Source organism: Stenella coeruleoalba (genome assembly GCF_951394435.1).
Source record: "Stenella coeruleoalba genome assembly, chromosome: 7".
NCBI lineage: Eukaryota > Metazoa > Chordata > Mammalia > Artiodactyla > Delphinidae > Stenella > Stenella coeruleoalba.
The window spans coordinates 67,893,620-67,911,634 of NC_137153.1; the positions used below are offsets into that span (position 1 = coordinate 67,893,620).

General features: G+C 45.2%; 1 protein-coding gene across 5 annotated transcripts in view; it reads right to left on the bottom strand.

Moving 5' to 3' along the window:
* Positions 1-18,015, bottom strand: part of LOC307188493 (tyrosine-protein kinase JAK2) — a 381,641-nt gene that overhangs the window by 285,214 nt on the left and 78,412 nt on the right. Inside the window, exon 9 of one of the 5 annotated variants that reach the window (XM_079925668.1) lies at positions 7,521-10,170. The exons of the other annotated variants lie outside the window; for them this stretch is intronic. Coding sequence (XP_079781794.1) covers positions 10,020-10,170 — 151 coding nt within the window. The 3' untranslated portion in view covers positions 7,521-10,019. Of the gene's footprint in view, positions 1-7,520; positions 10,171-18,015 lie in introns of those variants that run through there. 5 annotated transcript variants of the gene reach the window in all.

Below are 18,015 nucleotides of genomic sequence, written 5' to 3' on the forward strand. Positions count from 1 at the left end.
TGCTGAGATGTAAAAAACTGGGATGCTACCTCTAGCATTCTGCTTTTCTACCCTTTCTTCACAGGAGTTATTTCTGTTATCTCTTCAACTCTAAATCTGGACAAATATTTAAGAATACCCATTTGAAAGGGCATAGAGGTATGACCTGCTAGAGACACATGTATGTCATGGTTTGGAGCTAATGGAACCAAAAGCTTTGTGTTCGTGTTCCAGTTTCTCCACTAACCATGTGAACTTGATTAGTAAGTCTCATAGCGTCTTTAAGCCTAAATATATGTGCCTGTGAGGATGAAATGAGATAACGTTCGTGGAAGTGTTTTGAAATCCATAAAGGAGCGACAATTGTGAGTCAAGGAAATCTGAACACTTGCCACCTTGGAAGGCTGCTACTTTGTGGAAGAAAACATTCTGAGGGAAGAAAGCAGCACTTTCTTTATCTCGAAGCAAGGAGGCTGAGCTTGGAAACATTTTAGTTACCAGCAGATTGTGATGCCAAATGGAACTTCATCTCTTTGAATGATTATTGAGAATAGCTCAACAACTGAACTGGCCTCCAGTCTTCCCTCTGCCTCTCTCTCCTAACCTACCCCTCCCCCAGACACAAGCAGACAGCCAAGGTTTGTGCCAAGAAGTTCAAACATTCCAGAACATTCCAGAACAATCACATGACCAAGTAGGTAACCAACAGGAGACCACTACTGGGCAGAAAATAATTACACACAATATAACAGTCATTCCACACTTTTCAAGAAAGTATGAGGACCTCTTTTAAACATCTAAAATTTTCACAGGCAGACCTGTTTCTACAAGATAGAATTTGTTGATTGAGAAAGCACTTCATGGAGTAAGTATGAATTCAGTGTTGCTTTAACATGAATTTGTAAATTATTCATAATAGCAGTAGTTCTTAACATCTGGTAAAGGAGTCGCACAAGAATATACAAGTGGTATTAGGAATTTGGTGTTCAGTCCCCTCAGTTCAGGAGCAAACAGATGAGACAAGTAGGACAGCCCCTGAGGGACTGACCCCTGCTGTTCTCCCAGCAGCCCTCCCTGTTGTACCAAGGCTGTTTTCTTGCTAGTGTTAACTAAGGTACTCCCCACTCACGCCCTCCATCAGAGGTTTGGTTGTTTTCCAACTCCCGTTTGCACTCTTCTTCTTCTCAGGTGGGTGAACAGGAGTTCAAGTTTTGTTCTTTCCTAACCTGGGTCACGTTCAGGGCTCTGACCGAACCTTTGCTGCTATTTCACCTTCCGAACTCCCAAAAGACAAACCTCAGAACTGCAAATAGTACCCACTCAGGTTGTTAAGAGCTGCAAAAGCTTTTCCTTGACATACAGCATCAACAGCTTTAAAAAGCACCCACTTAAGTTCTAAATTTTATAGACATTCAGAGTATCCACTCAGGCTCTTTCCTGGAAAGCCCATCAGCAGAGGAGCAGGGCCGGTAGGGGTTTGTTTTAAGTGCAATGTATCTTTTAAAATGCCCATTTAAAAAGCCCAATTCCTCTCCCCATTCCCAGGTTCACTGCCTTGAGGGCCCTGTCTTCACATCTTGGTGACAGCTGCTGACAAGAGGTGCCCAGGTCAGAGTTCTGAAAATCCAGGTGTTTGGGGCTCAGGCTTGGCCTAACAGTACGGCCAACCTTTTCTCCATGGTGCTCACTTCCTAAGGGTTTCTCCCTATTACCAAGACTTGGGCTAGGCCTCCACAAGGCTCTGGCCCTCTCCCTGAACCCCCAAGTCAGTAGAACTTCTATACACATTTTCTGACCCCTTCTTGCTGAGAGCTCAAGTGGGTTCTACTAACATGTTAAGGTTCTGAGCCAAGAAGGAAAGAACAGTCAGTGTGACTCTCAAGAAACTGGAGACACTGTAATTTATCACACGACACACAAAAAAATCCCAGCCTAACCACATACCTGACCACTGTAATTCCCAGAAGCCCAGACAAGAAGGGAAGATGGTATGGGACTGGGTGGAGCCAGCGATTTGGAGCTTCTGTGTGTGCGTGTTGGTGCTGTAAGGCGGGGGAAGGGTTAGCCACCAGGTTCCCTACAACTGCTCGGCTTCTTACAAATACTCCCATCAACAACGGAAGAGTTTATACTTTCCTAAAAAATCCTACTAGAGCAAGTACCCCCAAAGTATGATCTGCAGAATAAGGGCACTACATGTAATACTTGTGTGGGGGGCGGGTAGGGTATGGAAAGGTCTATGCTCAACTCAGTTTGAAAAGCAGTAGGCTAAAGAGAAGAATTTCAGCTACAGGACTTCTCAGAGCTTCTGCTATGTTAGTGCACGTTGTGACCTCCAAACCTGGGCTGGAGACTGCAGCACTGTCTACACCTCTACTAAGTGCTTTTCAGGGAAAGCATCCCATGATGATAGTGTACCACAGAACATGCTCTGGGAAGCACTACAGCAGACCTAATGTGATCTAATTTGGAGGTGAAGCATAGTGCTCTGACCCAGAATCCTGAAGCGAGGCAAGGTACAAGTAAGCCACTTAGGTAGCATCACGAGCAGGCCTTGGACTTGAGATTCCTCTCCATCTGCGGCACTTCCTTTCACAGGCCCCAGTCACATCACAGGTAAGTTGTGTGTGTGTGTGTGTGTGCGTGTGTGTGTTTCTTTAAGGGAAGGTGCAGAGGTATGGGACAAAGGGGATGCTTGATCTTTATTTGCCTTGGAGCTGATGGAAGATCACAGGAGTTGTACCTGAGATTCTTAATATAAGTAAACATATACACACATAGAAACAGGTATATAACTATGAAAACAAAATAGTGCAAATTATTTGAAAATAATAGAAATACCTATCATGTCCCCATCCTAATCCCTGTCATCCCTTATATATGTCTTCAGTGCTCTTCCAGGGGTAGCTTTTTACGTCATTGTCGTTGTCATCATTTTAATTCTTGTATTCCTGGCAATGGAAAAAAAGTCCTGATCTTCCTCCCCACTCCTGAATCTGTCTTTCCAGAGGCTGAGAAAGACAGAACCACAATCAATGGACATTGCACGGGGACCCCTCTTTCCTTTAGGCTGGCCCTTACCTTTCCTCCTGGTCCACAACCCACTTGGTGCTCCCACACCCAACTGGTCACTGCCACTTCTCCTCCCTCTGTGTTATCATCCTGGGTATGCTCCCCCTTCTAGCCCACTGGCTAAAATGATAAACTTTTGCCCAGTGTCCATATTAACTTTGGCCTTCTGGGTACAACAGTCTTGCCTTTGTCAGGCAACATGTGTTGAACTGAATTCATCCTTGTCCACCCGAGTCTATACCATAATCCCGGAAGATTTTGTAGGATATCCTTTCAAGAGTATTCAGCGAATTAGGTTATGTAGTCTATAGCGGACAACTTCATCTCTGCCTTCCCAGTGTCCATTCTCTTCTTTGTAAAAGCATTCAGATTTTCCTTTGGGAATCACTTTTCCTGCTCCCCTCAATCCACACAATTTGCGTGAGGCCGACATCCCTACCACTCCAGGGATGGGAACAGGACCCAGATCTGGTCAATCAAAGCATTCTGGAGTCAACAGAGGGAGACACAATTCTGGGGGATTTTTTAAAAAAAAATATTGGGTAGAGAGAATCTGTCCACGAGGGTTGCTGAGAAAATTGAATATTAAAGAGAATGCCTGCTGGAGAAGGGAGACACTGAAAGCAGAACTGGGAGATGGGAGACAGTTGAATTCTGATGACATGCAGTTGCTTACATGGTAGTCATAGGCTACACTGTGGCCTGATGACACTGGAGCTCCTCAGTTTGGTTTGGCGGACACAGAAGCTCTAGGCTCTGACAGCCCTGAGGCCACCTGACTGCTCACTTCACCCTGACTAGATGGGTCCTGTTGGAACACGGAGAACTTCACAGAGATGCCTGTAGGCCTCTTTTTAACTCTGTAACATCTGTCATGGGGCAGTCTGACCCCAACCCATGTACAGGTGCCGTATCTTTCCTCTGGTCTTCTGACTGAGTCCATCCAAGTACCAGATGTAAAGGTAAACCCTATGACTCATGGAGACATTAACCTGTTAGGTAAAAGACTGCTTTGAATCCTCATCAGGGGGTTAACAGCTAGAAGGAATCCATTTAATACATACATGGCCTGATGCCACGTGTCTACCAACTCAGCTAAGATGCAAACATAGGTCTCACTGCTAAGCCTGTGTTACTTCTGCAGTGCTCGCGTGAAACTCAAGAAACCAAAATCTTTCCTCACAAATGACTGAATTCATCTTTTTTTTAAATAAAGGTTTTCAAAAATAACTTTAAAATCATAGTCACACCAAACTTTAAAAGATCAATCCGCTCCACACCGTAACAGGTTAACACAGAGGAGAATTAAGCAACAACTGAGTGTGTGAAGTGTGAAGACAGGGGAGGCACTCAGGGGTGCATGAGAACGTACAGTGGGGGGGGGGGGTGCCCGTCGGGGCGGGTCCCTCAGGAACTGCTGAGGCGCTAAGATTGTAGAGGTGGCTCACGGGGCGGGGAGGGCTTACGTGGTTTTACTTTCTAGGCCTCTTACGACAGCGTCACCAAACCACACGTACTAAAATGTAGCCACGTGCCAAATTTCTGAAAGGCTCTTTATAATTTTGCCTTTTAAATTGCTCGGTTGACCAGCAACCCATTTAATATACGATTAGCAATGATTCCTTGCAATCATTGCATGTGCTTGGGAATACTTGTGAAGAAACTCTCAACTATATTGTTCTCAACGTTTTAAGTTTGGAAATGTTTCATTTTGTGGATATTTAATTATTTTTGCTCTTTTTTTGCATAATTTGGAGCCAGTATTTTTTTTTTTTTTTTTTTTTTTTTTGCAAGCCTTTCCATTGGTTCTTCAAAACTTACAGATCTTAGGCACAATGCCTTTAATTGCCTAACGGGTAAAATAGCAGAGAGGTGGAAACAGAGCACGGAGAGAGAATGCAGGAAGTATGGGAGCCAAGTACACTCAGCATTTAAAACCACCTGAGGTCAGTTGTCATGATCTGAAATTGGATCCCTGCAAGCAGCAAGCCAGGCACCATTTCCAAATACGCAATCCCCACCAATATCTTCCCTTGAAGACTATAAAGAGATGTCTTCAGGAGTGTCCTGCCATCCACAGATGCAGCAGGAACAGGAAGCTGCCTCTGCCATTCCCCTTCCTTTGGGGCAGCATCTACTCCCAAGACAAGACCAGTTACCCAAACAGCCACCAATGAGTCCGGCAGCAGGCCCAGCACCCTCACGGCCGTGGTGACAGGGTATTCACAGAGTAGACACGTGAAGTTGCCACACGTGTCACTGCTGGGCTTGTTCATTTAAGTTGGTCTCTAATTTCTAGAAATTCACCTGCCTTCATCAGTTTGAATATATGATTTCCCAAATCGCAGCAGAAATTATTAACAAATTAATCAATCTGAAATTTTTGAAGTAAAGCTCTTTAAGAGGGTTGGGAACAGGGAAGAAACACACAAATAAAGAGTGTCCTGAGACCTCAGAAACATCTTGATGTTTAAAATAAAAATACTCATGCCAACTAACCTATCTGCCACCCCAAGTAAACACATATAATGATAGGGGAGGAGGAGGCAATGGTGCACATCTTTCTGTTTTGTGGGGCACCATCTCACACATCCACCCTGATTTCCCAGAGGAAACCAAGTGTGGGGAGGTGAATTACTTATCCCATCACAGCTGGTTAGTAGCTGAACTGGGCCAGAAAGCAAGCTGGGCTACTTAGCTCGTGAGGTCACCATCACCTCCCCTGCAGACTCAACAGAAGGGTGTCAGCAGAGCAGGATCCACATCCAGAGCCACCAGTATCAGAAGAACCAGGAAGAGAGGAAGTGGCGCATGTGTGAAAAAAACTCTGCCCTGGTCCATCCAAGATGCCAAACACTGATAAATTGTCCCACTCAAATGGCTTCTTCTTTTTTTTTTAGTGTTTATTTATTTACTTATTTATTTATTTGGCTGCACTGGGTCTTAGTTGCGGCATGCGGGATCTTCACTTGCGGCATGCGGGATCTTCACTTACGGCATGTGGGATCTTGTTCCCTGACCAGGGATCGAACCCGGGCCCCCTGCATGGGGAGTGTGGAGTCTTAGCCACTGGACCACCAGGGAAGTCCCTCACATGGCTTCTTAGACCTAGCCAGCTAGAGTACAGAAAGACCTGGCTTGCCTATTGACATTCCTATTAACTGTTAGTCACTTCTAAAGAACCGGCCAGGTGGTCTAAACATGGAAACTCTGACTAAATGCAAGTTACTTCTCCCCTATTCTGGAGTCAGGTGAGGAATAACAGAGGTCCAGGCTGGGCACACAGGCTGCGGTGCTGCTTTCCCATTCACCACAGACTGGCTAAAATTGCCCACCGGCACATCCACACGTCTCCAGCAAAACACCAACAGGTAAAGTCAGTGGAACGCCACATTCTAATCCTCCCACTGTGACCAATACCCTGGAAAAATCCACTTCAGCACCCTGCCTTGGTCCCCTCACCTCACCCAGGTGAATCCCACCCCGACCTTGGGCATGGTTAAAACTGAAGCAATCCCTTAGTTTCCTGGTGTTTCCTTTTCTCTATCTACCTTCAATTTTGTCCACTTCCACAGGCCTCCTCTACTCCAATCTGCTACTTCCTTCCCTGCCTTTTAACACCCTCAACACTTCCGCTCGGTCACCACGAAGCTAACTGCCAGCACTGGCCTCACCTAGGAGCCTCCAGACACAACAGACCTAGCGGAATGGCCACCTCACGATCTTTCATCCTAGCATGACAGTGAGGACAGGCACCACGGTGTAACCTAAGTTTTGGGGCTTTTTGGTTGGGTCTGTAATCAGTGATGTCCTTCACCACTTTTTATCAGAAAAGATTAAGACAAACAAACAAACCACGAGGTTCAGCTGCCCTCTGAGGGCAACGTGGATATCAGCAGTGCCTCCTACTGCTCTTTCCCCATCAGCACGTCATGTTGCAATACCCCAGCTTCCCCCTACCCTTATCAACTGTCTTGATGAAGATGGTAAATAATCATGATGGAGGGAGGCTGGCTGGTGTTCACACAGAAGGACGGTGAAAGACAGAAGCAGGGCCTGGTACATGACAGGAAGGCAAAGGCTGTGATTCGGCCACGAGCCCCAAAACATCACAGATGTATATGCCTTAAAAAAAAAAAAAATCACTAGTCTCGCTGAACTCAGAGTGGTCTGTCTCTGTCAGCAGAGAGGAGTAGACAGGTCAAGATAGAAAGCCAAGTCCAAAATGCTGGAATCTCCCATCAAACTGCACCAGGGGTAGCTGAACCAATCAGGAGCTAAGCTAAGAATAAGGCAGAGAATGAAGGAGCGGAATGTCACTAAGATGCACCAGCAACTTCTGCCCAAGGAGTGCAATTGCTTCTCTTGGGCACCGGAGAAGGGGCTGGCAGTAGGCTGTTTAAATAAATATTAAATTTGTCCTCCTATTGGCAATAGCGTCACCACTACCACTCCAGAAGTAGCTGTGCCAGATGAGGGCTGGGACACTTCCGTGTTTAGAGCAGAGAGGGGCACACGTCCCTTCTACTGCTTGCAATGATCTGCCTGGAGTCTACATGCCACCCTAAACTGACCAACAGTACCATTTCCAGAGCTTGTCCCGAGGGACAGGAAGCCCCTGCAGGACACAGCCAAAGCCACGTGGTCCCTTAGTTCTGTATCTGAGCATGGGCAGATCTGGATTCAAATGACAGCAGCAGTAAATAAAATTGCAGTATGTGTGGCAGGCAGAATTCTCAGATGTCCAAGAATCTGGGCCCTGGCTATTCAAACACTAATCTAGGTACTGCTGTAATCAGATGACCTTAAGATAAGGAGATTACCCTGGTATCACAAGAAGTCAGATTCAAGCATGAGAAGGATTCAATGCCACAGAAGGATTCAGTGCATTGTTGTTGGCTTAAAGATGGAGGGAACCAAGTTGCAAGGAATGCAGGCAGGCTCTATAAGCTGAGAATTGTCCCCAGCTGACAGCCAGAAGCAGGGACCCCAGTCCCACCACCTGAATTCTGCCAACAACCCGAATGCGGTTGGAAGCATATTCTTGCCCAGAGCCCAGTCTGGCTAACACCCTGACATCAGCCTTCTGAGGCCCTAGCCAGAGAACCCAAGCAAGCCTACCAAGACCTCTGACCTACAGAACTGTGAGATGATAAATGGTATTCTTTTAAGTTGCTAAGTCTGTGGTAATTTGTTACACAGCAACAGAAATCTAACACACTACGTAGAGCTCTCAGTAAGTAGAGAGCCACAGTTCAAAATGGCCTGACCTCCCTCAGTGTTAGCCCTTCACCTCCGCATCCTCCCACACCCCCAGACACGAGAGCACAGACTCCTTCTGGACCCCTTTTACTGAAAAAGAAAAGGGGAGCAAGAGAACTGGGGAGGTAAAGACCTTTCCTTACTTCAAAAGCCCACCCTGGGCTTCCCTGATGACGCAGTGGTTGAGAGTCCGCCTGCCGATGCAGGGGACACGGGTTCTGTGCCCCGGTCCGGGAGGATCCCACATGCCGCGGAGCGGCTAGGCCCGTGAGCCATGGCCACTGAGCCTGCATGTCCGGAGCCTGTGCTCTGCAACGGGAGAGGCCACAGCAGTGAGAGGCCCGCGTACCGCAAAAAAAAAAAAAAAAAAAAAAAAGCCCACTCTAGGTGGAAAACACCATTTGGAATCCTAATAGAAAGAATCAGATATTTCTCCTTCTACCAATTCTGACCCCTTACACACACCACATGTAGCCTCTATTAGTTGCAGACGAAACTACCACAGGTCCTGCACATTCTTGCTGGGGAGGCCTTTACCACAACACTTTCTCGTCATGTGTTCATAGCAAGCAATCTTGAGAGGTGAAGTAATGTCCCCATCTGGAACAAAGAGCAGGCTTGCTGTAAGAGATGGAGTGCCCAAGTGTGCATGTTCCTTGGCTCTGATGCAAACCCCCGGCATGCATGGCATCTACCTGCGGCCCCTACACATCACCAGTGTGGGACTTGGGGAGAAAGAAACCAATACAAACATGAAGCTCATGCTGCTTGCTGTGCTCTGACTAATAAAGTTCTTTGTCTCTGACCTGAGATATCCATTTTTTCTGCTAGCATCCATGAAACAGTAATCATCTAACTTATTAGCTTGCAAGTAGGGCGAAATTCTAGACTCTGACACTATTACACTTAGATCTTTTAAATCAGGAGATCTACTATCTTTACATTATCAATTTCAAAAGAACAAAATACCCTTTTTAAATTTTTCTTGTGGAGATAATAAAATCTACATCACTGGGCTATTGTGGGAATAAAATGAGAAAACACATAGCACACTTGAGATGTAGAAAACATCCAATAACTTCCGTTAGATCCCTGCTCTCCCTAGTCACTCATCCTCCCCAAAATCCACATACAATGAACCAGATGGGCAGCAGTGTGTCTCCAAGATAGCAGTCCACTCAGAAGACAAGGGATAAAATAGTCTACTACACCAATTTCTGACACTTGCATCACACTGCACCACTCATAAAGGGCTTCCACCCATATTATCTCATTTAATCCCTACACAGAAACCAAGGTTCAGAGAGGTCAGTCCTTGCAGAACCAACAGTAACTCCACAGGTCTGGAAAAATAGCCATATGGCAGAAGCCTGAGGATGTGGGCTGAGGAAGCATTGCTGAAATGCAGCTGTGATGCTGTTCTAGCAGCACAACTGTATCCTGAAGGCACACTCTTCATCCAGGTAAGCCAAGGGAGTTCCCATCAAGAATAGGCCTCCTGAGGAATGTCTGCCCTGGAGAAATGGCTGGAAACCACAAGATAGAGAAACATCTTTTATTCGGATATGCTGATGATTTTTAAATGGAAAAATTTTTAAGTCCTTAATATAAGAGGCCATCCTGTCCTGGATGAACTTGGTCCCTTTGGTTCCTTGGCAGCTTCTGCTGTGTCCAGAGGCCTTGGGGCCTTTCATCTTGTGACAGTGTCACTTGAGGGTCTTGCTGAGGTTGGAGAAGCCAATGCCAACACAAGTCATCAGCACTTTATCCCCTCCCTTGAGTTCTTCACCACATGGCTTGGTTTCAATTTTAAACATAATCTGGAAAAAGCTCTTCAAATGCCGCAAAAATTCTATCCTAAAAAATAAAAATAAAAATTTAAAAAAGGGAGGGAGAAATGAAAGAGGAATTCGGCTTTTAAAAAATTCTTCTCCAGCCTAGAGCTGAAGCTTTTAATTTCCCAGATCAGGAGGAATCACTGAAATTAAGAACTTCTATCAATGCTGATTAAACAGCATTTATTTACAGCCTGCCAGATTCCAAAGATGATTTTAAACAGCTTGCAGAGATGCACACAACGTAAGACAAATTAAATTAAAAAAAAGAAAGGAAAAGGTTAGAGGTTAGTCCTACACATGCATTAGAGTGGACATGAATATGGCATTAATCTTCACGAGGCTCATGCAGAGAGAGAAACACGTGCTTTAATGAGTCACAGTATCATGAGATTAAAACCAAGCAGGGTGACTGCTGCTGATGCTGAAAGAGAGAAGTCTCTCTCTCCATTGTTCAATCTCGACAGCCCTTTCATTCATTCAACAAATATTTATTGAGTGCCTACTACGTGCCAGGCACTGTTCTTCATGCTGGAGATATTGCAGTCAACCAAAAATCCCTTCTCTCATGAAGCTTTCAATCTATATCCTTGAAATATATATATACTTCCTCCATAGTCAGAAATTTAAATAAAGTAAACAAGGCAGATGAGAAGGAAACGTAGGTATAAAATATTTGTGTGTATATGGCTGAAGGCAATACTAAATAAGGTGGCCAGGGAAGTGCTCACAGTAAACATGCAGAGGAGGTTCAAGGGGCTCTTTCTTGTCATCCTCCTTAAGACAGAGCGATGGCTTCACCCCAAGAGTACCTTGGGAACAGCAATTCCGTGGAAGGACCATGGTACTGGTCTGGCCTAGCAGATTCGGCATCAACCCAGCGAGACTGACCATACGACCCATCTGGAGAGTTCATTTAACAAGCAGATTCCTGAAGGTTTCAATCAATTGGCAACTGGTGGAGAGGAAGTGTCCATGTGGAAGAGCCCAGAATCACAGGCCACATGTCCCCTCCTCACCCCTTACCAAGCCGTGTCTCCGCAGGGCACAGGGGCCAGAATCCTCCCTGGTGATTCGTACCAGCCCAGTTTGCGAAAGACTGGTTTAGTTAAGAACAGATGATCTGCATATCTTTTTTTTTTTTTAACATCTTTATTGGGGTATAATTGCTTTACATTGGTGTGTTAGTTTCTGCTTTATAACAAAGTGAATCAGTTATACATATACATATGTTCCCATGTCTCTTCCCTCCTGCGTCTCCCTCCCTCCCACCCTCCCTATCCCACCCCTCCAGGTGGTCACAAAGCACCGAGCTGATCTCCCTGTGCTATGCGGCTGCTTCCCACTAGCCATCTATCTTATGTTTGGTAGTGTATATATGTCCATGCCTCTCTCTCGCTTTGTCACAGCAATCAGAGAAGAAAAGGAAATAAAAGGAATCCAAATCGGAAAAGAAGAAGTAAAACTCACTGTTTGCAGATGACATGATACTATACATAGAGAATCCTAAAGATGCTACCAGAAAACTACTAGAGCTAATCAATGAATTTGGTAAAGTAGCAGGATACAAAATTAATGCACAGTAATCTCTGGCATTCCTATACACTAATGATGAAAAATCTGAAAGTGAACTCAAGAAAACACTCCCATTTACCATTGCAACAAAAAGAATAAAATATCTAGGAATAAACCTACCTAAGGAGATCTGCACGTCTTTAATGAAGTAGTTCAGCAACCTGTGTTGTGCTGCCTCCCAATGAAACCATACAAACAGTTCTCACACAGAATGTACATGGAATCACCTGAGGAGCTTTCAAAATACTGATCCTGACATGCAGATCAATGGAACAGAATTGAGAGTCAAGAAATAAGCCCACACACTTGTGGTCAACTCATTTTCAAAAAGGTGCCAAGATAATTCAAAGAGGAAAGAATAATCTCAACAAATGGTGCTTCACACGCAAAAGAATGAAGCTGGACCCTTTACTCACATCACACACAAAAATTAACTCAAAACGGATCAAAGACCTACATGGAAGAGCTAAAGCTATGAAACTCAAAGAAGAAAACACAGGACTAAATCTTCATGATCTTGGGTTAAGCAATGATTTCTTAGATACAGCATCAAAAGCAGAGTGATAAAAGAAAAAATGGATTAACTGAACTTCATCAAAATTAACATCTTTTCTGGACACTATCAAGAAAGTGGAAAGACAACCCCCAGAATGGTAGAAAATATTTGCAAATCATTTATCTGATAAGGGTCTGGTATCTGGAACATATAAAGAACGCATACAACTCGATAATAAAAAACCAAATAACCTAATTTTAAAATGAGCAAAGGATCTGAATAGACATTTCTCTAAAGAAGATATGCACATAGCAATAACCACATGAAAAGATACTCAACATCATTAGTTACTAGGGAAACACAAATCAAAACCAACAGAAAGGCTATGATCAAAAAAAAAGATAATAACAAAAGTGTGGGTGAGGAGAAATTGGAACCCTCAAACACTGCTGGTAGAAATGTAAAATGGTACCACCACTGTGGAAAACAGTCTGGCAATTCCTCAAAATGTTACACAAGGAGTTAGTTACCACATGATCCAGCAATTCCACCCTAAGGTATATACACAAGAAAAATGAAAACATACATCCACACAAAAACTTGTACATAAATGTTCATAAGAGCATTATTCATAACAGTCAAAAAGTACAAACAACTCAAATGGCCATCAATTGATGAATGGATAAACAAAAGATGGTTTATCTGTACAGTGGAATATTATTCAGCCATAAAAAGGAATGAAGTACTAATACATGCTACAATATGGATGGACCCTGAAAACATTCTGCTAAGTGAAACAAGCCAGTCACAAAGAACCACATATTGTTTGAGTCTATATGAATTGGACAGAACAGGCAAATCTATTACAGCGACAGAAAGCAGATTAGGGGTTGCCTAGGGCTGGGGGCAGTGGGAGGAATCAGGAACACCTGTGAATGGGCAAAAGGGTTTCCTTCCGGGGTGGTGGAAATGTTCTAAAATTAGACTGTAGTTACATTTACACAACTTTGTGAATATACTAAAAACCCACTGAATTGTACACTTTAAATAGGTAAACTGTGTGGTATGTGAATTATATCTCAATAAAGTTGTTTAAAATAACTATTTTATTTGTGAAGTTAAAAAAAAAAAAGAACTGATACATGGCTCCCGTCCTCACACAGTATATACCAAACTAAGTATAAAGCCTACTGCAACGCATCTTCCACCTTCTCCTGTCCCTTTATCCTAGTTAATCTAGTCAAAGGAGGAAAAAGCAAAAAGGGGAAAAGAAAGTCTGAACAATTCCGCATCCTGTCTGCCCGAGATGGGCTAAGAGATGGAACAGTAACTAGCCTGGACAGTAGGAGTCCCGGTGATGACTGCATGCTCACAGAAAAATTCCTCACTTCTTTGCTCTCTCTTCCACCTTGGATTGTGCTACTTCATCTCCATCTTTAAAATAACGTCCCATTTGCCACCTATTCTACGAAGCCTTCTCTAGCCAGTAACCCCTCTGGGTTTCCATAGCATTCTTGGCTCTGCTTATGGAGTCTAATGAAATGCTCATGTGTAAGTGTCTCACAATTGCCCTGGCCCCGCTCTTGGTAAATTATATAAGCACCTCCAGGGCAATGACCTTAACCCATTACACCTGCTAGGCACTATATATAAGGCACTCAGGAATGGGGCACCCAACAGAATGTGGAGGTTAGGGTTTAGGGATACTTTTTTTTTTTTTTTTTTTTTTGCGGTACGCGGGCCTCTCACTGTTGTGGACTCTCCCGTTGCGGAGCACAGGCTCCAGACGCGCAGCCTCAGCAGCCATGGCTCACGGGCCTAGCCGCTCCACAGCATGTGGGATCTTCCCAGACCGGGGCACGAACCCGTGTCCCCTGCATCGGCAGGCGGACTCTCAACCACTGCGCCACCAGGGAAGCCCCAGGGATACTTCTGAGAAATGACTTCAACATTCTTAGCAATTAAGGGAAGTCAATTCTTCCCCTGCTGGCTTTCTCATTTTACTAACCAATTGAAATTTTCAGGTTTTTGCTCTGTCCCAGCCTCACAACCTCCCTAACCCTGCCCTAGGAAAGAAAGAAAACAAACACATCAAAAAAAACCATAGATAAACAGTCCACATCTGTGGGCATAGCTTCCGGCTGGCAGCAACGCAGAAAAAGCCAGCCATCTCACCCACTTGTCTGCATTCTAAGGAGGAAACAGCCTGTTCTCTCTCGCTGCTACTTCGGTTCTAATACAGGCCCGAGGCACGCTCTGCTTCCAGAGCCTCCCCAGCCTACTTCATACTTCACCCTGAATCGTTCAACTGTGCTGGAAAAAGCAGACACCTTCCCCAGCTGGCAGAATTCCTAAGAGGCCGCAGGCTGCCTCTGATCTCTTGGAGAAGGAGGGGAGAAACACAGGCTTGAGTGTGCAGGTCTGCATAGTTGCAGCTTTGGGGTATTTGTAGCCTTTGGAATCGTTAGAAAAAGCAAAGTCAGTTCCACTTTTTACATAATGTTCTGCCAACTCTTCAGCCTGTCTGAGGAAGACTGTGTAAGGACTGAGTTAAGGTACATTTCATGATGCCCGCCACCGCCAGCCCCATTCTCCCTAAGTCTCCTGTGGCTGGGATAGCGTAAAGCAGCCATGCTCAGAAGCTGAGAAATAACCTCAGGCGATATGAAATACTAACAGTATCCTTAAGAAAATGAAAACCAAACAGAATAAACTCACCCACATCTATATGCAGTTGAACAAAGTCAGGTCCAGGGCCGGTCCGTGTCCTTTTCCACAGCCCCACGCGGCACCGCTGCCCTTTCTTTCTCTTCCGAACACCATACAGTAGACCCACACTTTCTAGACACAGCTCCCCAGCCACAGAGCCAGGCAGAAGAGGCACCCCCGGGACACCGAGGGCAGCTCTGCTCCTCTACAGATAAGCCCCGCAACAGTGTGACTGGAAGATTCTCAGACTAACCCTTTTAGGCAACTGGGACTCCTGACTTAAGAGAAGTATCCTTAGTGAGCTTTCTTCCCCCAGAACAAAGTGATTTATATCTTTTAAAAAATGAAAAAACAAAAAACCACCAACAACCTACTTTTCCTGAACACCTCCAGTCCATCTGACAAGCAGGTTTCAGAGAATCCTGGAGCACAGAGGTAATTCTTCCTGTGTATTTTCCAAGAGTGGGTTGTTCCCACCACCATTGTTGGTCAACAGGTGAAGGCCACTGGGCTCACAGTCATCTGCCCGTTGGATCTCAACTGCCTGGAACTTGCCAGGTTGCCCGGCCCTGCCCCTTAAAATACAGCCCCTCATACCAGGTCCCCCTCTGAAGCCTGCTAGAGCGTGGTGGTGACGGGGATCACGACGCGCTCTCTCTGGTGGCTCTACAACAACAAACCATGAGAGCGGGCCCCACCTCCTGCTCCACCAAGCCACCTGGACACTGGGGTCACCTACTTCTCAGATCTAAGGAGTTGCTCTGCAAATTGAGGGGATGGAAGATCTGGGGGTGGGAAGAGAATGCGCTCAACAGGGCTCCCTGTAGTCACGACACGGCATCTTTTAAATATATCGGTGGTACTTTTTCTGCCGAAGAGCTGTTTTCCCAAAGACCAGCTGATCTCTGCTCCAGGAATGAAGTTATTAAACTCCGTTATAAAGGCAGCAGGAAACAGAGAGCCAGGCTGGCTGCACTCTCAGGAGACATGGATACCAGGCCAAGTTCAGCCAAGAACTCACTATGAGCAGGTGACTGACCTCTCTGTCATCTGAAAAGTAAGGATATCACTTGTTTTACCATATGCCAAATATGTCCTGCGGCTCAAAGAGCATAATAAAGGAGACTGGGCTTTGCAGCATTTAAACCATTTCCCAGATGTAAGGTGACGTGTGCTGTGCTTGCTCCCAGAGAGGAGTTGGGCAACTGAACCCAAAGAGCAGCATCTCATTGATCTTCACATCACTGTGCTACACACTGGGTGAGCCAACTACCCCGATCAGTCCGCGTTTGACAAGGACCCTGGGCTCTCGCTCCCCAGCACGTCACAAAAGTGAAAAGAGGTCATTTATTAAAACTAGAATAAAACAAAGTGACGTAGTTTATTTTAGACTTCCAATGAAAGACAGAAGGAGATCATTTTATGACAATTTGAAACGAGGATTCTGAAAAGATACAGCAGGGCACCCTGGGCTCAGGCAGGGAGGTGCCTGGAGTCCAATAACATGTGTGAAATCCCAGCTTTTACTAAACAGCACAGTGGGTCAGGGAAGCGTGCACTCTGGATGAGACGTCAGAGTCCGAACCCCAGGTGCTGACTGTGTGACCCTGGGCACACGACTTGACCACTCTGTGTCTCAGTCCGCTGACCAGTAAAATGGAGTGTACCTGCCTTCACAACTTTACCACCCTTGTGGGGTTATCATGAAACCTGAAAGAGTTCGCGTTTGTAAAGTACGTAAAACAACATCTGGCCCACAGCGAACACTGTTAAGTGTTGTTAAATAAACATCCACTTACAGAATTCTCAGGAACAGTAAATAAGATGTGTGTAGTTTGTTTAGTAATGTAACTGCAGGAAGTTAGTCATAAATTTAAAAATTAGTGGATACAGGGACTTCCCCGATGGCGCAGTGATTAAGAATCTGCCTGCCAATGCAGGGGACACGGGTTCAAGCCCTGGTCCGGGAAGATCCCACATGCCGTGGGGCAACTAAGCCCGTGCGCCACAACTACTGAGCCTGCACTCTAGAGCCCGCGAGCCACAACTACTGAAGTCTGTGGGCCTAGAGCCTGTGCTCCACAACAAGAGAAGCCACCGCAATGAGAAGCCCACGCGCTGCGACAAAGACTAGCCCCCGCTCGCTGCAGCTAGAGAAAGCCCACGTGCAGCTACGAAGACCCAACACAGCCAAAAATTTTAAAAAACAATAAATAAATAAATAAAAATTTAAAAAATCTTTAAGAAAAATAAAAATTAGTGGATACAGATTTAGATAGATGAGCAGACGGTTTACAGCCGACTTCAGGCCTGAGGTTACCCAAAGCAAGTTTACCAGGCCTCCTGGTGTTCAAAGTGAACTTCACAGGAGTCTGGATGTCCGTGTGCGCCCAGCACTGATGGAGCTCTGCCAGGCACACCGCGCTGCTGGGAGAGCTAAGTGCCCGACTGCATTTAAGCCTCGCTCCACCTTCACAAGCCCATGACTTCAGGACCATTCACTTTCTCTGTGGATGAAACTGAGGCTCGGAGATGCCAAAGACCTTGTCCATGGTCTCCCAGTGCTGCAAGGTAGAGCCAGAACTGAAATCCAGATAGGCTGGACTCCAATACCTGTGCACTGGCAGAACGCAGAAAGTTCCGGTCACCGCAGTCTCTGATCATAAACAATTTCTGAAAGTGCTAATTAAGACACTCGTTGATATATACTCCTACTTTCAAATAAAGTATACATCATCCTTAAACTGTAAAATTAAGCTTTTTCAGGGGCAAGGAGAACCACCATCACTACCTGTAAACCACCTAAAACTCCGCAAATTGAAAAGAAACAGATTCTCCACATACCAGCATGTTATCCAATACTATTTTATTCTACTGAAAAAAAACCTCTCTGGCCTTCCCAAAGAATTTCACACATATAGACTTACTTTCTCAAGTAACACAGAAAACCATTACCAGCCACGTCCTGCAGTAAAACAGAGAGGAGGAAAGGGGAAAAACAGAAAGACCCTTATTTTCCAGAAAGGGTTTGAAAGCAACACTGCTAGAAAACACTATCCTGCTTAATCCCAGTGCTCTGTAAATAGA